At 38.2% G+C, this 22,433-nt stretch overlaps 1 protein-coding gene across 1 annotated transcript in view; it reads right to left on the reverse strand.

Annotated features, from left to right (window-relative positions):
* Positions 1 to 22,433, reverse strand: part of CSMD1 (CUB and Sushi multiple domains 1) — a gene marked incomplete at its 5' end in the record, with an annotated part of 1,822,885 nt that overhangs the window by 192,002 nt on the left and 1,608,450 nt on the right. The window contains 5 exons of the mRNA XM_082444064.1: positions 6,061 to 6,156; positions 7,565 to 7,678; positions 11,639 to 11,755; positions 16,217 to 16,411; positions 21,971 to 22,158. Coding sequence (XP_082300190.1) covers positions 6,061 to 6,156; positions 7,565 to 7,678; positions 11,639 to 11,755; positions 16,217 to 16,411; positions 21,971 to 22,158 — 710 coding nt within the window. The remainder of the gene's footprint in view (positions 1 to 6,060; positions 6,157 to 7,564; positions 7,679 to 11,638; positions 11,756 to 16,216; positions 16,412 to 21,970; positions 22,159 to 22,433) is intronic.

Genomic DNA, 22,433 nt, shown 5'->3' on the forward strand with positions numbered 1-22,433 from the left:
GTCCCGTCCCAAGTCACCCAGCACAAGCCTGCATCCTATAACTACCCCCCACCCCCTACTTTCTTCTTGTCCCCGGGGTCTCCACAGTGTGTGGCTCTTGTGGTCTCTGATGCTGGGCCTGGTGGCTGAGCCTCATTCCGGTGAGGTGTGTACTCAGGTTGTAGATCAGAATTCACTGACAGGCAGTGAATTATCGCTGTAAGAGACTTTTCTATTTATAAAAAGAGGCACGAGATAAAGTTTGAAAAATACTTCAGCGGCAAAGGGGTCTGCCACCCCAAACGGACTCTTTGAGAAATAGAGCACAAGGTGTGCACTTGGGAGTCTGCATTTTTGGCTTCTGTCCCTGAGTTAAAAGTCAGTTTATGTTTATTGTCTCCAAGACCCCGTTCCTCTCCGTCCTCTTGTGCCTTCATTCGAAAGGGGCCATTTTATTTAAAAATAATCCTTCTGTCTTTAAGATCCTTTCCCTAATACACTGGCATCTTGTTTTGAATTGAACCTGAACAGTAACAGACACGATTTGGGTAAATTGCTGGTCAGGAAGCAATTCTATGAGAATGGAAGTCAGAAGACTGTTTTGATGAAACTATGTTTCAATTCAGTGTTGAAATATTTTTGATCAGAAGGCAAAAGTTAATAAAATTGTATACTGTCTAATAGCTATCGTCAATAAAATTAATGATACTACAGAATGTTCTTTTCTATAACTGAAAACAATGCAGAATATAAAATATTCTATTGTAATAAAATATGGCTTAAAACTTATATTTGCCATATTTTTATGTCTGGGTTTTTTGTTACAGTTGAACAGTAGCATGAGCGCGATAAATAAATAAACAAATGAATAAAATGATATTCCACAATCAATTCTTGAGAATTTTTTACAAATATGGAGAAATATCTCCAATCTTAACTGTTCACTTTGTCCTGAACTACTCGGGAAGCACCCTGTATTCATGGCCAAGTTTCCACACTTGTCTAAGTGGCCTCACACACAGCATTTTTCCAGGGTATCACGAATGAGGAGAAACACACCACTGAGGGTCATCTGTAGACATGTTACTATTAAACTTTTCTTCATGAACTTCAGAGTTGTCTATTCTCAAGGAAAATGACAATAAATGAATAATACCTGCATTTGAATGAAATGATGGAGGACAACTTTTAGAAGAAGTAGTTTGCAAAGCGAAGAAACCAATTTTAAGTATCTGAGAAAGTGGGACAGAGGAAACCTAGGAAATAGAGGCATCAAAACTGCATGTAATATCTGGGGGAAAATGCCAGCAGTTAATCCATGCTGATGAACTTCTCCCTTTCAGCCCGTCCTCTGGGGCTTGCCCTCACCTGGAGGTTTCGGGCCACATCAGAGAGAAATTCTATTCCGGTAGCCATTATTCTCCATCTTTCAGTAAATGCTGTACACTACTGTGAAGCACAATTGAAATCAGCCCAGTGCCAAGTGGACAGGGAACGGGGTCAGCCTGGAACAGAGGGTGATGAACACAGTGACCGGCTTCTCAGGCCGAGGATTGTGTTGGTTCAGAGACCGGGTGGTATTCTCTGGGACTTTCAGGACACTGAAAACGGCCGATATTGTGAATATGGGGAAAAGAGGAACATCATGTGATGGAATCTTACATCACCACAAATGCTCTAAGCCACAGATATGTGCATGCAGTTCTTTTACTGCACCTCTTTTAGAGTAGGTGGAGTGAAAAAGAACAACAACGATAATAAAATAAACCTGAATGCAGACAAGAGTAACTTGTCCAAGTGAAGCAGTCTTTCCTATTTCATTTAGTGACAGAGGGACATATTCTATTTCTGAAAATCACTCTGTTCTCGTAGATTAAAAATCTGATTTGACAAGCCATTACTAGTCGGTGAATTCAAGCATACATCACTGAATTATGCACAAAACTTTATGCTCAATCTTCTTTGTAAAAAGTATGCATTTTATAAGCTCTTGAAACAAAATGTGAGTTTCTTAGAAGTGGAAAACCAACTAAGCTGTATAATTTACGCCATCTGAGGAAACATGAGGCCTGGGGGAAAATCAACCAAAACATGTATTTGCATGCCTAGGAAGGACCTCAAGCAAAGAAAACCTTACTGTAAATTCCTCCTACCCAAACTTAGAAGAAGCATTTCCATCTCTCTAGCTCTGTTTCTGGTATCTGTTTATTTTAGGAAAACCCTGGCAGAGGACAGTCCTGATAGCTGCTGAGTCTGGGAGACTGGCAGCTGGAAGGCTAAAGGCAGGGTGCTGTGTCAGGTGAGGCTGGGAGATGAGAAATGTGACCTGGAAAGACAAAGATGTGGCCAGCTGGCATTTGTAAGTTGTGCACAGTGGGGAGGTTTGATATAAAAGCACGGCTTCATTTTCCCTTTGAAATATTCAGTAAGTCCTGCACGGCTTACTAATTTTGGTGTGAGTGAGTTATTTTGAGGGAACTGAAAGGCGGGTTGAATTCTACACTGAAACACACAAGAAAAATAGACTATCTGTGGAAAGAGCAGGCGTAAATGTAAGACAATTGCAAATAGTAGTATATTGACGAGACGTTGTCAACCACCAAGTTTAACACAGACCCATTCAGTCATGTGCACAGACAGAGAAGAGAGACAGAGGGTAGTGTAGACAGTTTTCATAAATGAGGATGTGCCTCAGAGTAAGTAGGAAAGGAGAAAAGAATACTTGCTCTGCCTTTGTTGGTCTCTGTGGCCACATAGCTTGTTTCTTGTGTTGATTCCAGTGTTAACAAGGTTGATTCTAGTATTAAAAGGTGTGTATTTTGGGCCAGAAAAAGTCTCTAAGTGAAACATAACTACTTCACAGAATAGAATCAAAGGGACTTTAATGAGAGCGGGTTTCGTGTACCAAGAGGATGCTGGGCTTTTCTCCAGCCCTGGCAGGTGTCACGGCGGTGGTGCTTGACGGCCACTAGTTGGTAGGCCAGACTGCAATGAGCACAATAGCCATGAGCAGCAATAAAATCACCGTTATCATCCCACTAGAGAACCCAAACTCACGTTCTCGACTTTATTCACCATCCTAGAGACAGATCTTCTGGACAGTGTAGGAAAGGGGACCCCCACCGGGGGTGTGGAGAGACAGCGCTGAACTTGCTAAGAAATAGTAGGTGAGTCTCCAACACGGCGGGTTTCTGAGGACTATTTGATTTTTATGTTTGCATTGACCTAGAAGACCTTGACATTAGGGGTAGTATATTTTCTATGGAGTGACAAAGAGCATTAAAACCTGTAGAACCACATCTACTGATTGCAGGTTCTGCCAGTCTCTTGGTCCCAGAGCTTAGGAAGAGGAGGGGCAGCTATGGGAACCCCCACCATGGACATTCAGGGAATTCCAGGGTGCTAGCGAGTGGGGATGGAGGGGGGGTTTCTCCTAGATGCATAAAAGGAAATCTAAAACACTCTGAACACGTTCATGTTTAAAGGCAAGCACTGTACTCCTCCTAAGTGTTCAAAGGAGACGTTACAGTGTCCAGAAGTGACTGTTAGAATGATTACAGGGACTCGCTCCAGGAGGACGCACTGTGGTGTGAAGGGTCACCCCATTAGCCTTCTTGGGTGCCCATGTGTCCTCAGGCACCCTCTTACCTCCCTCACTTCTCAATGTATCCTTCTACTCCAAAGCAGCACGGAAAGCAAACAAGCAAATAAAACCCAGCAGAGACATAAAAGTTACAATACTTTGTAAAAAAAAGCCTCTGTACTTCCATTTCTTCACCAGATCAGAGGGGCAGCTACATCCTCACCACCACCGTCTCCGTGTTATTCACCAGGATGACACGGAGGGCCGGAGCTGCCTGGGTCGCGCACTACGGGTTTTTTGTACCTGACACCTGCACTCATTCCTCACCCAAGTCTGAACAGCTCTTTACGACAGAACTGTCTGTGAACAAGGGTTACACAGCCCATAGCCATGCAAGTCAGAAAGTCCCTGTGCAATTTTAAGCTTTAATAACTTATGGAGGAATGGAGTCGTAAGTGGTATGTGAAAGCACTATTCAGAAAGTTTTTACACAATAGAGTTCAAATAATTTCTAGGCTTCCACTAAACTACTATCTTTCAGAAGGCCATATTCAATTTAACTTTTGAGATGTACTGAAAACTTTCCCAGGTGCTCCTGAGTGATTTATAAATTGCATTCATGATCCTAGCTCTTTAGCTCCAAAGGATTTGGCTTTGATAAAAAGACATCCATGTTTGCATAAACTCACTGTAGGAACAAAGCAAGGTAAGGAGATATATTGGAACTTTAGAAGAAATTTTGAGTATGTCAGAGACATATTCTTAAGTTAGAAGAAATATTGAGTATGTTAGAGACATATTCTTAAGTGCAAGGAAAATATATTCCTTCTATAAATGATTTCCTCTTCTTTTCACTTTTATGTATGTTATACATTTTAATGATAATATGTTGCTTTAAAACAAGAAATATGATTTTAAAAACCATGACTTCTGAAGATAACATGTGTAAACAGGACAGACATAGGGTCATGTGCTTCAGATATTTTATTTGATAATCTGATCAATTTTCTAATCTTCATCAAAAATTAAAGGAAGTCCCTGATTGAGGCAGACAATGCCAGGAACTTGAATTTTTCCAGGACAAAAAATGTACTTAAACCAATCGGTCCAGTTTCCTTAGAGGTCATGCCAACTTACTTTGGTTTGTGAATCTGCTTCTGCAAAGTAACACAGAATTTATTTAAAGAAAATTATAAGTGGGTGAGAGGTGAGTTGCCTAAACTGGACCCTCTCCTATAAAGTTCATTTTAAAAAATACTGGTTTAATTATTTATATTTTAACAAAGGTTTAATTAGAACAATGTAACTCATTTTAACATAATAGCATCATCACCCAAGCAATTGCTCCTTAAACTAGATTAGAGATATTTTTCCTCCTACCTGCCCATCAAACATCATTCTCACTCTTTCCATAACTTTTAAATCATCTTATTGCCGAACACTGAAGGGTTTTTATCGTGAAATATTTTGAGGCCATACATTTCACAGTGTGCGATTATCAAAAATCATTTATGAATGATATGACAGATTGTTACTCTCTATAATTTTATGAAAAACATGATGTTGTCAAGCATGTTTTCTGGAGGAGTCTTTATTAAAGGAAAGAAACCATTGCCAGAAAGTGATTCTCCTCCACTTCTGAAGAAAATGTTCAAGAGCGGCCTGTAATCTATCCAGCCTCCAGCAAAACTGAGACCTAGAAAAGCTAAGTATTCTTAGTTAGTTTATCGCTGAAGATGACAACCTCTTTCCCATCTCAGCTGTACAGGCATCGCAAGTCAGATCCAGAGTCAGGCTCTGTGCCTCTGAAAGTGGATGGACAGCCCATAGGGTGTTTTTTCAAATTCATGTAATGGATATGCAAACTGAAGGCAAACTAGAAACAGGAAAAAAAACTGCATTGTTCAGAAACTTTGTGCAATCCCAAGCATTCTGAATAAGCTCCAAATTCAAAAATAATTATAAAGGGGTGAAAGTGCCTAAAGTTAATAGAATACAAGCGAAATAAAATAGGTATTTCAAGGGATAGAAACATGGATGGTATTTTGGATTTAGTTTGGTTTTGTTACATTTCCTTGACAATTAGTTCTTACAGTAAGATTTGAAGTTGCACCATGCGTTTTAAGTGTATTTCATTAAGACAGTTACTAAAATCTATTACGAAATATTTTACTTAATTTTAACTAGGTTAGGCGAAATACAATAATACATTTGAAATCATTTTGTAAATTGTGTTGCGCTATACTAAGGTAATCTAATCAATATTTGTTTCGTCATCATGCCAGATAATCGAAGCATTATTTTATCTTTGTCTTAGAAGTATCACATTTAATTGTCAAAAGAAAAAACTTTAATATTTTTATTAAATAATTTCATTCTAAATACACGGATACCCTCAAATTCTTAAATATTAAGAAAAAGTGCAACTCAGATATTTTGGTGCTGAAACCAGTGGTACGAGCAGTGTGTGGAGCCGGGCGAAGGTGGCAGAGACGCACCTTGATAGACGAAGTGGAAACCCCGCGCAGGCGCCCCACTCTTCGCGCTGAATCGGAGCAGAATCTGATTGGATGTGGCCAAAGGCAATGTTTCACCTGGAGGGAAAAACAGACAGAGATAACACGCAGGATCCATTCAGTGCACGGCCTGTGGTGGACAATGTTGGGAAAGTAATCATTAACTTGGAATTGCACTTTTACTTTTTGAACTTTCATAAAACTTTGTTTTGGCGTGTAGAACCCAAACACATTGTTTCTACAAAGATTTAAAAACTCTGTTCTTGCCTTGACATTCCATTAAAATGTTGTTTTCATCGTGATCTCCTTTATGCTTCTTTTGAAGAAAGCACTGATATAGGCCAATTAGCTGATAATGTGGGAAACAGAAGTGGGTGAATCATTGACTCAGAATCAACTTTGACAGTTACTTGCTAGGATTTTACTCAGAATTAAGAAAATGTCTCAGAATCCAAAGCTGATTTTAAAAAAAAATAAAGAACTCAGAAAAAAATAAAAAACCTGTGAAATGTATTTTTCAGCTCTTAATGTGCAGGAATGGTCTCGAGTACTCTGAGGGGCGTGTGAATCGCTTAAGCTTTTCAGAGGTGAATTTGTCAGGATGTATCAGTATTTTAAATGTGTATCTTCTGATGCATTTCTGGACATTACATCATTGGACACTGGTCTTAACAGGACATAGGTCTTAAGACCTGTGGTTAGTAATACTGGGGAACTGGAAATAACGGAATCTTAGCCTTGGTTGATCACAGGCTGTGACGCAGGAGTATGGCTTGATGTTGTGTTGGTAAATGATGACAATGTAGCAGTGGTAAGAACGAGGGCCATGGCATCCATGAGGGGTTGGGGTAAATAAACACCTGCATTAACCCATCTGAATACTATTCAGCAAATAGCGTTTGGTGTATATTCATATTTGTGGATAGGGAAAGACCTCTATATATGATTTTAAATGAATGTATGGGATAAAAATTAAATTGTGAAAAATATCCCATGTTTTATGAAGTCCCATGTATGTTTACATGCATATATAGGGGCACACGTGAATGTATGTATGTGTATACACATCTGCACCTTTATAGACGTGTGACTGTGGTGCATCTCCACATGTATGCATTTAAAAGTTTGGAATGAGTCAGACCAAAATGTCAATAGTGTTTATCTCCAGGAAGATTACGACACTTAGCATAGAAAATAAAGTAACAAGATAGTTTATTACCCCTTTTTTCTGATATTTTTATTTTTCACTGAGGTGGATATTATATTTTCCACAATCTTAGTAAGCAAAATTATAAAGACAGGTGGTTTTATATGTGGGATAAAAATACATTTGAAATTTTACATTGAAAATAAGATTTTACTAAACAAGCAAGTTCAAAGATGATTAAATTTCTCCTTCACAAATGAAAATAAAAATAGATGAGTTTAAAATTAATTACCCTGGCTGTGTAACTAGAATTAAAGACAAAATTCATTGAAAGTGTACCTGAATGAGACCCAGAGAGTGAGCTGAGAAGTCTGGCCTGAGGGTGCGTTCCGTCAAACAGTTCTGTCAGGTCATTCAGTGCTGTCTGGAAATAGGCAAACTGCCCAAATACCACTGAAAATAGAGGGGGTGGGAAGGCACAAAATGCTTTTTTAAGATGAAAGAAATGAAAATGGTGATCATACTGTTTATTGATACCTCCAAAATATCATGATCCTAAGAATTCTGTAAAAAAAATTAGCTTATTTTCTCTGCTTTCTAAAAGTTTTCTGTTGCTTAAACAATTTTATTTTGCTTCTTGATCTTTTGGTACTTAATAAAAGGAATAAAATTACTGTTCCATGTACAGTTTGAACATTAAATGAAGACTGTTTTTTTCTTATAATACTATGTTAGGATAGTAGAAGAATAGCCATAAGGTGGGCCTATTTCTTTAAGAGTAATTAATGACATTTTATTCAGTGAACAGTAGGTATGGAATCAAGATACCTGTTGGTTTTTAAAGCATGCAATTAGTTGGGGAATTTAAAATTCTTCACCTATGATTATGACAGTGCCAAATTCATATGAACTCACTACAATTTATACACGATTCAGCAACATATTATAGCAATTTCTGACTTGTTTTATTCTACAGTTTATATATCTTACAGGTTACGTAAATTTCAAGAACACACTTCCTCCAAGTAAAACATCGCAAGTATTTTACTACTTCAAATTTAATCATTTTTGTATTCAAATGGATAATATACAGGGCCTTTACAGTATTTAGAAAAACTTGTGATTTAGTCTCCATTTATAAGCAATGATCAACAATTATCTATGTGTAAGGTTTAAACTAAAATCATTCTAAATCATTGTGAACAAGAAATGGAGGTGTGTGTATCAGTTATACATGAAAGAATTAATCTATGTGTTGGCAAAATGGAGGAAAATCTAACTATAGCAGCTGGTGTGTATTTATATTGTATTACATTATATCATATCATATATGTGGCATATATTCTGTTACATATATGTATTACATACAGTGCACATATACATGCATGTATAATATATTACACATATATGTAAGAGAATATATGCATATATATATAGTACTTTAAGATTTTATAATTTCCTAGAGAAGCACAATTAAAGGAAGCATGTGAGCAAGGTGAATTTCCCAGTGGCTGAAGTGCTCTGAACACAGGCGCTAGAAAGAGGGACAGAACTTTCTTCTGGATCCCATGAGGGAGGCTCCTGCGTGCACAGCCCTCCCTTCACTGTCCCCCCCACCTCAACATTCAGTCTTCATCTTCCTTGAGTCTCGTTTGTAGGAGAAAAGTGAATCTCACACACATAATTCCTACCTTCTTTTCAAGAAATGTTTAGAAAGCATAAGCTTTATAGTGGACACTAAGAATGAAGGGCTGATCAAGATAGAAACTTTGTCCCAGGAACATCTCATGCTAAGGTCTGCGGTAGTTCCCACAACAAATACAGAGCCAGAGTGTGGGTGTCGGGAAGCAAGAGGGGCCTGAACTCAGGGTGGGGGAAGAGTCTTCCCTGAAGAGCTGCTTGGCCTGAGTTCTGACCTATGACTGTTCTCAACCCAATTGTCCAAACCAGCAGACGTCTGCCAAGGGCCATAGCTGGTCGAGGAAGGCTATTCCTGCAGCTGGAAGACAGGGGATGAGAAAGTGCAGGCGAAGGGCCTGGGCGGGTGTAGGGAGGGAGGGGTGGTTTCCAGCTGTGGAGACAATGATGTTTCATGGGGGAGAGAGCATTCCAGCTATACAGCCTTAACAAATGAGAAAGGAAACCCTTTTTGTGTATGAATGGGACACAAGGGGTTATTTCAGCAAGCGAACATAAGGAGCAGTATTTGGCAGGTGAAAGGTCTGTTTTGCTAACACTCAGTGGATAAAGGGGGTGGGGGAGGGACGGGGGAGCAAGGCCACGCAGCCTGAGACTTCAGAGCCCTGAAGGCCAGGAAACGCGTGGATTTTGCTCTGGGGGCAAGAGGAGTGAGTGAAGACGTTTATGAAGGTGTTTTCATGATCAGATTTTTGTTTTAGAAAGGATACTCTGGTGATGCTTTTGGATGAAAATAGGGAGGAAATTAGGATATCTGATGATCTGTCTTCCATGACACTTCCCATTCGGAACTTGTGTAAGAAGCCCCTTCCCACAATAGGGACAGTCACCCCATCCCATAATATTTGCTGGGCATCTCAGGCACCCAAAGAGTATTTTACTCATCTTAGCACTTATCACAATCATTGAATTAATTGTTAATTGATTGATTCACTTCTCAGAAAAGAGTAAGGAAGAGGGGGAAAAAATAATAGATAAGGTAGTATAGGTTTTTATTAAGGATTCTTTATAACTATTTTATTCCAGACTAAAGTTTTCTGCCCAGATAGAATATGATAAATTTATGCCATTAAACCTTTCATATTGGGAAATTATTATCAATATTTAGGATAGGAGTGTAACTTTTTTCTGCTGAAAAGTCATAATTGTGTTGTGACAACTCAATAAAATTTTATAATAAACTAAAATCATAAACTCTGGCTGCTACATTCTATTGTAATAATTATATTTTGTCAAGTATCCATGAATAAAGATAAAAGGAATATTCATGGGAAAGTAATTGGAGGAATGTTGTTGGGAATTTAAGTGAAAAAATGTATTAACTGAGGCTAAATAAGGGACTTTAGAGGCATTGGTCCAGCATAAAGAGTGAAAGTCTAGGACTTATTCTAAGTTTTACTGTCCATTTTTTATAACAAAATAAATCTTTTGAAGCCCAGTCTTTCAGTTTTCAAATGAGATTGATATTTTCCATTTGCTCATAAAGTGGACCCACTCTCTGCCTTTTGGGAAGCTGGTCCCTCTGCCTCTGCCTTGGTTTCCATGTTCACATCCATCACTCTCCAAGTCCCAGGCACATGCTCTTCTTATCATGGCAAGATGATACAAGGAGAGCCTTGCCTGAAAACTCAACCATCCTTGAGAACTGGCGGAAAGCAGAAGCTAAACGATTTGGCTTAAGAGACTAAGCAAGTTGCGTCGCACAGTTCATGAAGAGCCCGTGATCTAAAATACCAAATGCTGAAATAAGTGCTTGGGGGGAGGTTTTCATTTGATTTTAAGAAGCCTGTGATTAATACAACAGAAGTTCATAGAAATCATTTGTCTCCCATATGCAACTTTCTTAAGCAGAAATTAACTTTCTTGTCATATAATTGTATTTTTAAAATGTTTTCCCTCAAACAGAATCTAACCTTAGAATTTTTATCTGTTTTATTTCTATGAGTGGATGGCTGCTATTTTGAGTGTATAGAAAAAAACCTTGACTATGTTGGGCTCTAAATTTTACTGTTGGGAAAAAGGAACTATTCCATAAAATTATAAAAGCTACTATCTGGTTGACTCCAGGAAAGAATCCAACACAAAAATATTTTCCTGGTCAAGAGTGAGAGGGAAGATGTGGGGATCCAGTGTTGAGTAAACCACCAGGAAACCACCAGAGAAGGATCTTCTAGAAATGAAGCCATCCCAGAAAACTGGCTCAGGTTGGAAGCAAAGTTTAGGAGGGAAACCAGGATGCCAGGTTTGGAGGGGTCAGATAGGACTCTGCCTGCTTTTACATCTCCTGTCACTCAAAGGTGTGTTCACTGATCCAGTGATTTCCAGCATAATCAATAACCAAATATATGTGCCAATACCCCACAGGCTGATCAGTGTTCCCCTGGCTCACATGTGAGGCTGCAATCCTCCTCTACACACTAAACAACCAAAGGAGAAATGCTTTTTTCTAACAAAAATAAGAACAAAGGCAAATTTATTCTCTCTGATTATTCTGGATCAGAATCCGAGAAGGAAACTGAAGAATTTTATACCACACTGATAAAAGAATTGTAGTGGATCTTGTATAAGACATGTTTGGAAAACCTGTTACTTTAAGTCATCTTCTTTTATATTATTTTATTATACCAAGAGCTGGGATATTTGTTTATAAAATGATGGAAATATTAACACCGAAAGAGATATGACAGTGAATTAAAAATAAGAAGAAAATCTTACCAAATTCCTTTGGTACCGTTATGGAATAGAGGCAGATCTGACCAGCTGTATAATTGTGAGGGTAGTTGGGTGACAAGACCACCCCTTCTGATCCAGTGTACTGGCCTCCACAGGGGGCTGAAACAGACCAACGGAGAATTATGTGCTGTGCGTAACCACATGGCAAGTGACAGGTGACCTAAAAATGAAAGCACTGAACAAATGAGCATGATTATTCAAAAACTTAACAAAACATCACAGTTAAAAACTGATTTTACATTGCTATCAAAAGTAAAATAAAAAGGAAAAGACTGACGAGGTGAGAAAAAAAGTAATTCAACTTAAGAGGAAGACCTAATATTATTTTTAAGAACATTCTCAGACATGCTAAAATAATAATGAAAACAGTTGTCATGATAATAAAAACAGGTCCGATAAAGAAAAATTCTTATCAATACGTCAAAAGCCTACCAGAACTTTCTGGTTAATATCAACCATCATATTAACTTAAGAGATACAAAGATTATTTCAGTTTTCTATTGTCTTTATATTACTATGGGACTAAAAAAAAGTAATGTTTACTTTTAGTTCTTGTTGTGTTTTCATCGTAGATTCAGCTCGAGAGTGACATGTATAGTTACTAGTGGGTGTGGGGTCTCTTCCTATAAGTTCCATTGAGAGCTGAAGGAACCCAAAACTACAAAGTCAGGGCAGGTACACTGACGAGGTGTTATATGCACAGTTCAGAGAGAGAGCGAGTGTGTGTGTGTGTGTGTGTGTGTGTGTGTTTATTTTCCCTCTGATCATCTTTTTACCCCCAGCATTGCACTTGCTGAGAAAATAGAAAAATACTGTAGCCTGGATATTCAAAATACTATTGTTAAACATCTTAAAATAGACTTTCAACTAAATCCCACTTTCGGGATTAAACTGCGAATACTTCAATTCCTCATATATTTACTTAAAAAGAGGTTCACGTCTGCTCATCTACTTAGGACACTATTTATCCACTGAAGTGACGCCAACTGCACCTCAGCTGTGCCCTTTGTGGCCTGACTGCATGCCTTCTTATCCTAGATACACCTTCTCTGATCTGAATTCAGAATTATTTTTCAGTATTTGAGAAAGTTTATATCTCTATAGCTTAATTAATGTGTCTTAATGTGACAGTTTTCAAGCATTAAAAAGGATAGAAATCGGGGATAACATGTCAAATCTTTTGAATGTTAATTAGCACATTGTTAAGTCCTAATTGATGGATGGGACTTTCTCCAGGATTAATAAAGCTGCTCAGAATGCTGATGCTAGTGTCAAAGCACCTCATTGATGATTTGGCAGGAGACTTCCCAGGTCCAGCTTTACGCAGCTGGAAAACTGAAGTCATATTCTAAAAGTCAAAGGAAGACAGCTTAAATACCTGACAGTTATAATCTATTTATGATCAACTAGTAGAGATTTCCCTTAACTAAGCTAAGAGCAGCCTTCATGCTGATGTCTTAACTCAGAATAATTTTATCACCTTAAAACACTTACCATGGCTTTTTTTACAATCTTAAATAGAAAAAAATTTTTTTCACTTTCAGATAGAGGAAATTTCTGTAAGTTAAATTTCAAAGCTCAAGGTTTTCAGTGAAATGCTGGGAGCCTCATTCCACCAGTTTAGACATATCACTTAATTTTAAGAAAATTAGCCATATAAATTCAACCAGGTTATTTCAGAACTATAATTTTTCTTAAACACTCAAAAGTTCTAATTTTTAAAAATAAGTACAAATGAAGAATGGAAATCTATTTTCTTTTAGACATATAAAATTTAAGCACATCATTTTGCAAATATCCCTTTTCTATTAAAAAGTTTATCTATTTCAAAGTTTAAACAACAAGCATAAATGAAAAGTGGAAATAAATCTTCACTGAGCTAATATTTTGATGCCCAAATGATCAAACAGAAATCTTATCAAACAGAAATCTTATATCTTCTGATATATTTGTTCAAGTATAACTACAAAAATTTAGTTTGTTAATGGGTAGGATGAAAGATCATTATTTTATTATAATAGAAAACACTAAAAAATAAAAAGGATGAAATGAAAGAAAACAAACATGGCATTTTAGGTCCTCTGCTACCTTGATAAATTGCGCTATGCTTATACATTTTTCCCCAGATTTAAAGATAAGCATGCAAACTGCATAACATCCTTCAAACACAACCAAACATTTGTGAAATTGAGAAAAATATGTAGAGAATTTTCATTTAATTCTTAACAATTACTCTGTCCATGTTACTGTGTTAACCTGAGAAACAGGCATGGTCTTTCTCATGTTAGAAATTCTTTTATATTAATGTGATAAGAGAAGGAAAATAAATATGCTGTTACTCTTTGGTAATTAATGTATTAAACAGATCATTTCCTAAATGAAAAAAGATTTGCAACAGTATTCATTGCAGATGGTAACAAGAAACTGACTCATCCATTTGGTTAATTGGAGTATATGTCTCATATATAAAGGCAACAAAATACAATCAAATTTGAATGTAAACCAAAAACAACATAAGTAAATAAAAGCCATTCTGACCCATGAAAGAGACTCCAGGCTGTTCCCATTTCTGTTCTAATTCAATAGGAAACCTCAATGAACAAAAAAAGGTAGGCAATAGAAAGAAAAATTATATCATGAATTTAAAACAAACTAGCCCAAAATACATCCCTTAATATATGAACTATCAAAATGTTTAAAATATAGCAACATTCGCTTAGTTTAACTGGTGATCTGAGTGATCCACAGGCATTAATTCAGCACAAAATGTGCTGTTCTCCTTGAGATATCCAAAATAAACTATGGGAGAGGACATTTCTGTTTAATGATTTGGAATTTTTAGTTTTATTTAAATTGAAATAAATAACTTAAGGAAAAATCAGTGTTGTATGTTTTATGCACATAAATGTGATGACTGGTTAACAGAAACTATGCTTGAGTTCACGGGTCTTCAGATACGGGAAAAAAATCTCTAATTTAAAATTAAATTATTTATCTATTGCCTAAATGTGACCTCATTTTTCTCGTTTAGGCTATGGCTGAAGAATTTATCATCATCACCCATAAGTTCAAAGTATGTTTGAATTTAATACAGTGCGCACTTTTAAGGATGCCATTTTGAGGTGACTCTAGAGAACGCACGAGGACGCTCTTCAACCCTCACAGAGGAGCATTGCGATGCCGCCGACTCAAAGCTTACTGTAACGTTTACACAGACATAAAGACATCATCTGGATGCCCCACACAGCCACCTGGGCCCTTCACCATTCTCCCCTCGCACGAACCTCCTGGAATCCGAGAAGCAGCGATAATTATTTCCCTGCGTTTACTGCTAGAGGATAAAATATGTAAGACTAGGAAGACTTCAATTTTCACTGGAAATTGTTTTGGCTATTCCCTGATTTATTCATTTCCTCTGAAAACGTGTGTGAAGTTCCCTGTCTGCGCCAACCTTGAGTACTGCAGGGCTGGAGGACTGGGTTCCTGAACGGAAAAGCTCTCAGGGTCATAAGACAAACCCAGAAACACAGACATGCCAGAGCAACGCACGGCGTCAGGTCTGTTCGCCTGTGTTGTTTGCTCGGATTTTTCACGTACTAATTTTCTGAAGCACTTTGGTCGGAAGTTACAAGAAGCATCAGAGCCATCCTAAGGAAAAGATGTTTATTTCATTAGTTCAGTGTATCTAACTAAACTGGTCCTTGAGTTCATCCTAAAGTAACCTTGGAGTCAATTTTTCTGTCACAAACCACAGGATTTTACTGTCTCCTTTTTAAGGTGTATCACACAGTCTGGAGTTTTGTCTGTGGAGGGTCCCACGAAGCTACCCACCAGACACAGAACCTGGAGGACGGCTCACAAGTCTGTGTTCAGACCCCTCCTCTCAGCACACCCCCCAAGGGCAACTGCAACCTGACTTCTGTCACTGTAGGATCGCACTGCCTGTTCTTGAAGGTTGACCTTACCCTCTAATAGGTGCTTTTATTATTTAATGTACATGAGGAATTACAAACTGTTGGTATTTGGGGGGAAATGACACATCCTTATATATGCAATATATGTATATGTATGTGTATATATGTAGAGAGAGAGAGGCAGAGACAGAGAGACAGACAGAGAGACAGACAGAGGGAGATACACACACACACACACACACACACACACACACACACACACACACACACACACACAGAAAGGCAGAGAAATAGAGAAAGACAGAGAGCAAGAGGGAGACAGACAGAGACAGAGACAGAAGCAGAGAGACAGAGGCCACCTAGAGACTGGTAATTTGCATCTCTCATACACAAAAACAGCAGTTAGAAATGCCAAACGATCTAAGTGAGAGAAAAATATCTCCCCTTCCAGAAAGCTCTGAGAATGGCTAATCCACTGGGTAAATTAAACGACCAAGGAAGGTCAAGTTCTTATCCCACGTTGCTCTGCGGGGCTTCCCCACCAGTGATGAGGGGATACAGGACTGAAGTGCAAACTGTCTCCAAAATGAGAGTCCAAATTCCAGAGGGAAGTTATCCCTGAAGGAAACACCAGTTCCATACGTACCATTGCAGGAGGGCAAGACCCGGTTCCAGGCGGGTTTTCCGTCCGCTCCAATCACACACGTGATGGAAGATGGGTCAGCGATCTTGTAGCCAGAGTCACACTGGTACGTGATGGTTGAGCCAAGTTTGAAGTCCGTCCCAATCCTTGTCCCATTCATTATGTTTCCAGGGTCAAAACAGGCTTCCCGTGGTTTCTCTGTGGAAGACATGAGTGTAAACTCCATGAGGGCAGGAATTTTATTTTATTTTTTTGTTGTCGGTTGTTTATATTTTTAGTACCTAGAACAGTGTCCAGCATATACAATATGCTCAAAAAAATTGATTGACTAATTGACCAAGTTGTCAATTAATGTTCAAGTTAATAATCATCATAGAAAAATAGAAAAAACTCCTTTCAATACAATTATTTCTTATTTTTCAAATGACAATTCACTACAGAATTGCTGGTGAGGTTGATTTCCTGACTTTTGTACTTAATTCATGAAATCACAGCACATTTTAGGAAGAGATGGGAGAATTCGGCTTCTCAAAAGGAAATTGATTTAATTCATGTAAATTAAGAGTGATTTCTCATGCTGGTGAGATAACCATGGAAAGAAGTTCTGATCTTTCACCACTCTCACCAAGTCAATGAAGCCACACCTAGCTGGAAAGCACATTTCCTGATCCATAAGGGTCAAGCCCTGTGTCTGGGATTTAATAATTGTTCAACACAGTTCTAGTCTAATTCTAATAACTGCTCAAAGGAATTGAGGGCATGTTATGTATCAGGTGCTGAGCTGCGTACACTGCATGTTTTTCATTCAAGTCTTCACTCCACCTCTGCAACGTGAGGATGATCTGTGGCCCCATTCTACATTTTGAGAATCTGAAGCTCAAGAGCCGTTAAATAACTTTCACAAAAACGCACTGCAGAGATCTGTCCAGCTGTGGGGTCCACTAAAGGAGGCATTTGCTAAAAGCCTCTCTTTTCCCAGATATAAATACAAAGCTCTCTTCTTTCTTTCTCACAGTCTTGTAGCTGTGTGGGTAGTGCCACTTATGTGCTGGTAGCATTAACACTGTAAATGTCATATTTCAGCAGACCTTCCAAATGTCTCTAAATCATGTATCTATATCTCCTTCTGTTGTGTGCAATTCCATCATTTGAATTGCTTTCTGTTTGTGCTTGTCAACGTCCTTCACTCCATCAGCAAAGCCCCTTGTAATGTCAGAAGGCTCTGAATTGAATTTTACAGATCTTCAAGGGATCAGTTTAGATGTTATACTGAAATGTTTTTCTTCATGTTTTTGGCCTAAAGTTAAGGAAATGCTATTTGTCATGAATGTGTTATTCATGAATGGGGTTATTAATGTCAATATAGGTTCAAGGATAACTTGAGTGGATAAAATAAACATGTTTCAGTTCTTTCTATTTGGCTGGACAATCTTTGCCCCAGGGTTAAGCAAGTACATAAAACATCTCTGGGAAGTATACGTGGAAGCCAGCATTTTAGCTTTTGGGGCTTGTGATTAATGTGGATTATGTTCCTCTTCAAGCACTCTCCCTTCCTGAGTGTCTACCTATGGCCAATGAGTGAATCCACACAGTAGTGTCAGGAAGAAGACGCTCCTGGGAGATTGTGGCAGGTGAGCCGGTAAAGAGTAAAGATGCAATGAGCTCTGAAAACTACATCCTACATCCTCTTAGGAATGGATAACAAACAGTGGAAGAGGGAAAAGCACAAACTTTGTGATGTCCTGCAGGACGGAGAAGAGGCCTGTTTAACTGTATTTATTCAGTATCTCTCATTATATTTTTAATGACCTATGTGTCAACATCAGCCAAACAGAGATCTCTTTGGCAACTGTTGGCCTAATTATTATAACCAGCTATTAGAATATTTTATTTACATACTTTGGTTAAAGTGCAACATAAATATATAAACATTATACTATCACGTGTATCGTACATCATATACCATCTGTAATATATCATATGTATTATATATATCATACATCATATGTATCATATGCCATGTATAATATATTAATTATCATATATATCATGAATATATTATATCATATATATAAATTGTGGAAACCCCTCCAGGTCCTCTATTTTTGCTCTGGTTAGAGACTCACAGCAATAGTTGTGTACTGTGTTGGGACCAACACTCTCTAATCACTTTATTGAAAACCAATTTGGATATTTCAAGGAGTAGGGGACATTCTGGTAATTCTTAAACGCTGCCTTAGATCCCATAGAGAACACAGATTGTTTATTTTAAGCAAATAAGGGATGAATAAATAAAACTGTGGGCACGAGAACAGTCCTTCCATCGGATGTCGTTTACTCTGTCATCCAGCAGAATGTATTGAGTGTCTAATAAATACAAGCACTGGTCTAGGGCATATATTTTTCTCCTATAAAATGAGGGAGAAAGGGCTTCCCTGGTGGCACAGAGGTTAAGAATTTGCCTGCCAATGCAGGGGACACGGGTTCGAGCCCTGGTCCGGGAAGATCCCACATGCTGCGGAGCAACTAAGCCCGTGCGCCACAACTACTGAGCCTGCGCTCTAGAGCCCATGAACCACAACTACTGAAGCCCGTGTGCCACAACTACTGAGCCTGCGTTCTAGAGCCTGCGAGCCACAACTACTGAGCCCGCGAGCCACAACTACTGAAGCCGCGTGCCTAGAGCCCATGCTCCGCAACGAGAAGCCACCGCAGTGAGAAGCCCGTGCCCCGCAACGAAGAGTAGCCCCCACTCGCCACAACTAGAGAAAGCCCGCCTGCAGCAACGAAGACCCAGTGCAGCCAAAAATAAAAAATAAAATAACTAAAATTATATTTTAAAAAATGATGGAGAAGAAAATACATGCCTGTTGCCTGGTTGGCCTTTTTGATCACTTTTTGTTATTCTAAGTGTCTGTCGGTTTAGTATACTGTTTGGTTAAATACCACTCCCACGATTTTCTGCTCTGTGTTGCAAATTGAGACCGCTGATGGCCAGTTTTTCTTCATTTCTCCAAATGCACTGCATCGAAGCTTTTACTTGCATTTCCTCAGTTGTCAGTTCAGGATGTCTGGTGATAACTCATGGCACGCTTTTTGCTTACAAGTTGTCACATTTCCCAGTGAGATGACTTCATTACGCGGCGTGCTCTGCCCTGGTTCCTGTCTGTTCTGCTTATGGACGCCTCCCAGAACGCCTGCGCCGAAGCCGCCGGGCCCCTGGGGTCACTCGGCACGACTGCCCCGTGGCTCCTTCTGGTCAAGCCCAAGAGCCGGGTCCGCTCCCTGCTTCCCTCACAGTATGGGGCATTGTACTTGCTGGATGCTGTATCATTGCTGTGTCCTTCCTTGTTTTCTGATGATTTTTTTTTCACAGGCTCCACTGGAGAACTTTTAAAGCATGAGAGCTCTAGCGCCCATTTAGAAGGCTCTGCTGGTACCCAAAGAACCAGACCAAAGAGGCAGCCCTGTACCCTTATCATGAGAGACACAAGTTCTACTGCATTTATTCACTCATCTGCAGATTCTCTTTCCCTAGGATGCCCTGGGGAATACAAGGTGATGACAGATGTACAGTCTTTTTTTTTCATTGAAGTATACTTGATTTACAATATTATATTAGTCTCAGTTGTACAGCATAGTGATTCAGTATTTTTGAAGATTATACTCCATTATAAGTTATTACAAGATAATGGCTGTAATTCCCTGTGCTATAGAAAATATCCTTGTTGTTATCTATTTTATACATAGTAGTTTGTATCTGTTAATCCCATACCCCTAATTTGTCCCTCCCCCCTTCCCTCTCCCCTTTGGTGACTATAAGTTTGTTTTCTGTAAGTTTGTCTGTGAGTCTGTTTTTGTTTTGCATATACATTCATTTGCATTATTTTTAGATTCCACATACAAGTGATATTATACAATATCTGTCTTTCACTGTCTGACTTATTTCACTAAGCATAATTTTTCTAGGTCTGTTCATGTTTCTGCAAATGGCAGAATTTAATTCTTTTTTATGGTTGAGTAGTAGTCCATTGCTGGCTCATATGGCAACTCTAGTTTTAGCTTTTTGAGGACCCTCCATGCTGTTCTCCATAGTGGCTGCACCAGCTCACATTCCCACCAGCAGTGTAGGAGGGTTCCCTTTTCTCCACACCCTCGCCAACATTTATTTGTAGACTTTTTCATGATGGCCATTCTGACCAGAGTAACGTTATACCTCATTGTTGTTTTGATTTGCATTTCTCTAACAATTAACAATGCTGAAAATCTTCTCATGTGCCTGTTAGACATCTGTATGTCTTTCTTTTTGCAAAAATGTCTCTTTAGGTCTTCTGTCCATTTTTTATTGCATTGTTTGCTTTCTTGGTATTGAGTTGTATGAGCTGTTTATATATTTTAGATATTAACCCCATGTTGGTCTCATCATTTGCAAATATTCTCTCCCATTTCTTACAGTCTTATATTTAGATGAAACGTGTGATTTTTTACTCATTACAGAATGGGCGTTGTCTATTAATACAGAAACTGTCTAATGACATGGCAAATACTTAAAAGTACTGCTGTTAATTATTTGTGAACATTAATGGATCCCATCCAAAAAGCACAGCAACTCCTTCAAGTGCTGAATTGTTTAAATTTTTTTAAATTGTATATTGTACTAAAGATCAGTAAATTTGTAGATTTTGGCGTTTTTGAGGAAGTAGATTAATTTCCTACTTAAAAACCGTATAAAGAAATACAAGTCCATTAAAGGGTTAACATAGATGAAACATACCCTATATTTTATTTTATAATTCTAGTAACTAATAACTAACTCAAAAGTTTAAATAAATGTATACATTTTCATTATTTTTTTATAAAGCACTCACTACTGTCAATTACTATTTTGATAAATCCTTTTCTCTGATTCTTTGTAATATACCCTGTGTTTCCCCTGTTCACATGAGAAACAGATTTGAAAAAAAAATATATTTATTTTCATGAACCCAACAGCAAAATGCTTAGGTTGGGGTGATCTTTGTTTGTGAGTCTGTCTGTTTGTTTTCTCTGGATGCTAGTGACAGGGGGTGGTGGATCCCAAAGAATCCCAAAGTGGGAGTCACTCATGAGGTGACCAAAGAAGAAAGCTCTGACCAGGATCAGTGCTTGCTCCCCATCAAACCAACCACCATGGGTGGTCAGGACAGGGAAATGGCAATCGATATTTTACATCTTGAAAAATACTGAGATAAAACTAAGCTATTTATCGGGAATTCCTTGGCAGTCCAGTGGTTAGGGCTCCATGCTTTCACTGTTGAGGGCTCGGATTCATTCCTTGGTTGTGCAACTAAGATCCTGCAAGCCAAAAAACCCCCCAAAAAACAAAAAAAAAACCCAAAAAACAAAAACCAAACCAAGCTATTTATGGACTTAAATTGAGTCATCCTCAAGAAACAAATTAAGATAGTAAAACACATATTAAAATAATTCTTAAATACTCAAATTATTTATTGTACAAATCATAATTTATCTTTAAATGGCTATGAATTTGGAAAAAGAAATCTCCCTCCCCCATTTTCTTTTCTTTCAGCTAAGGTAGAAATGCGTGTTGGAAATTTCTTCTCCACTGGCGAGATCGACCCTGTTCCCCAGACGATTGAGAGAGATGTCAGAATTTTATGCATTAAACAGATAGGCAAGACTTTATAAATAAATGCTTATGATTAAAGCAATCTCGATACAAATTACTTTCCTCACAAGTTAAGCTGGTCACAGTACCTTTAAATTCAATGGCGAACCCTGACAAGCCCACAGAAGCATCACTTCGAAATGCCAGAAAGAGACTATTTCCACTACTCTCAATTCTTTCTGGGGCTTGAGAGCCCTGGAAACTTCCAATGAGAGGGCTGTTGGAATCCCCTCCTTCATAGATATGTAGGAAATCATAGCTGGGCTCCATGTTGAAACTAAAAGGAAAGAATATTAATTAGATTATGCACCTAATATATGTGTCTCTTATCTTCCAGACTATAAAGTCTCTGAGAGCACACAGTGATTTTATTTGCCTTTGTAAAATAATTTTTAAAAATTAGGACAATCCAAAAGTTAAATATAATAATAATCAAAATGGCAATAAATAACAATTATAACAAATATTATTAGTATTTTATACAACCACCACCATCTTCAGTACAGTATGATTTTGAAGATAAGACATCTTATCTCTTATCAGAAAGAAAGA

Source organism: Balaenoptera physalus (genome assembly GCF_965194825.1).
Source record: "Balaenoptera physalus genome assembly, chromosome: 21".
NCBI lineage: Eukaryota > Metazoa > Chordata > Mammalia > Artiodactyla > Balaenopteridae > Balaenoptera > Balaenoptera physalus.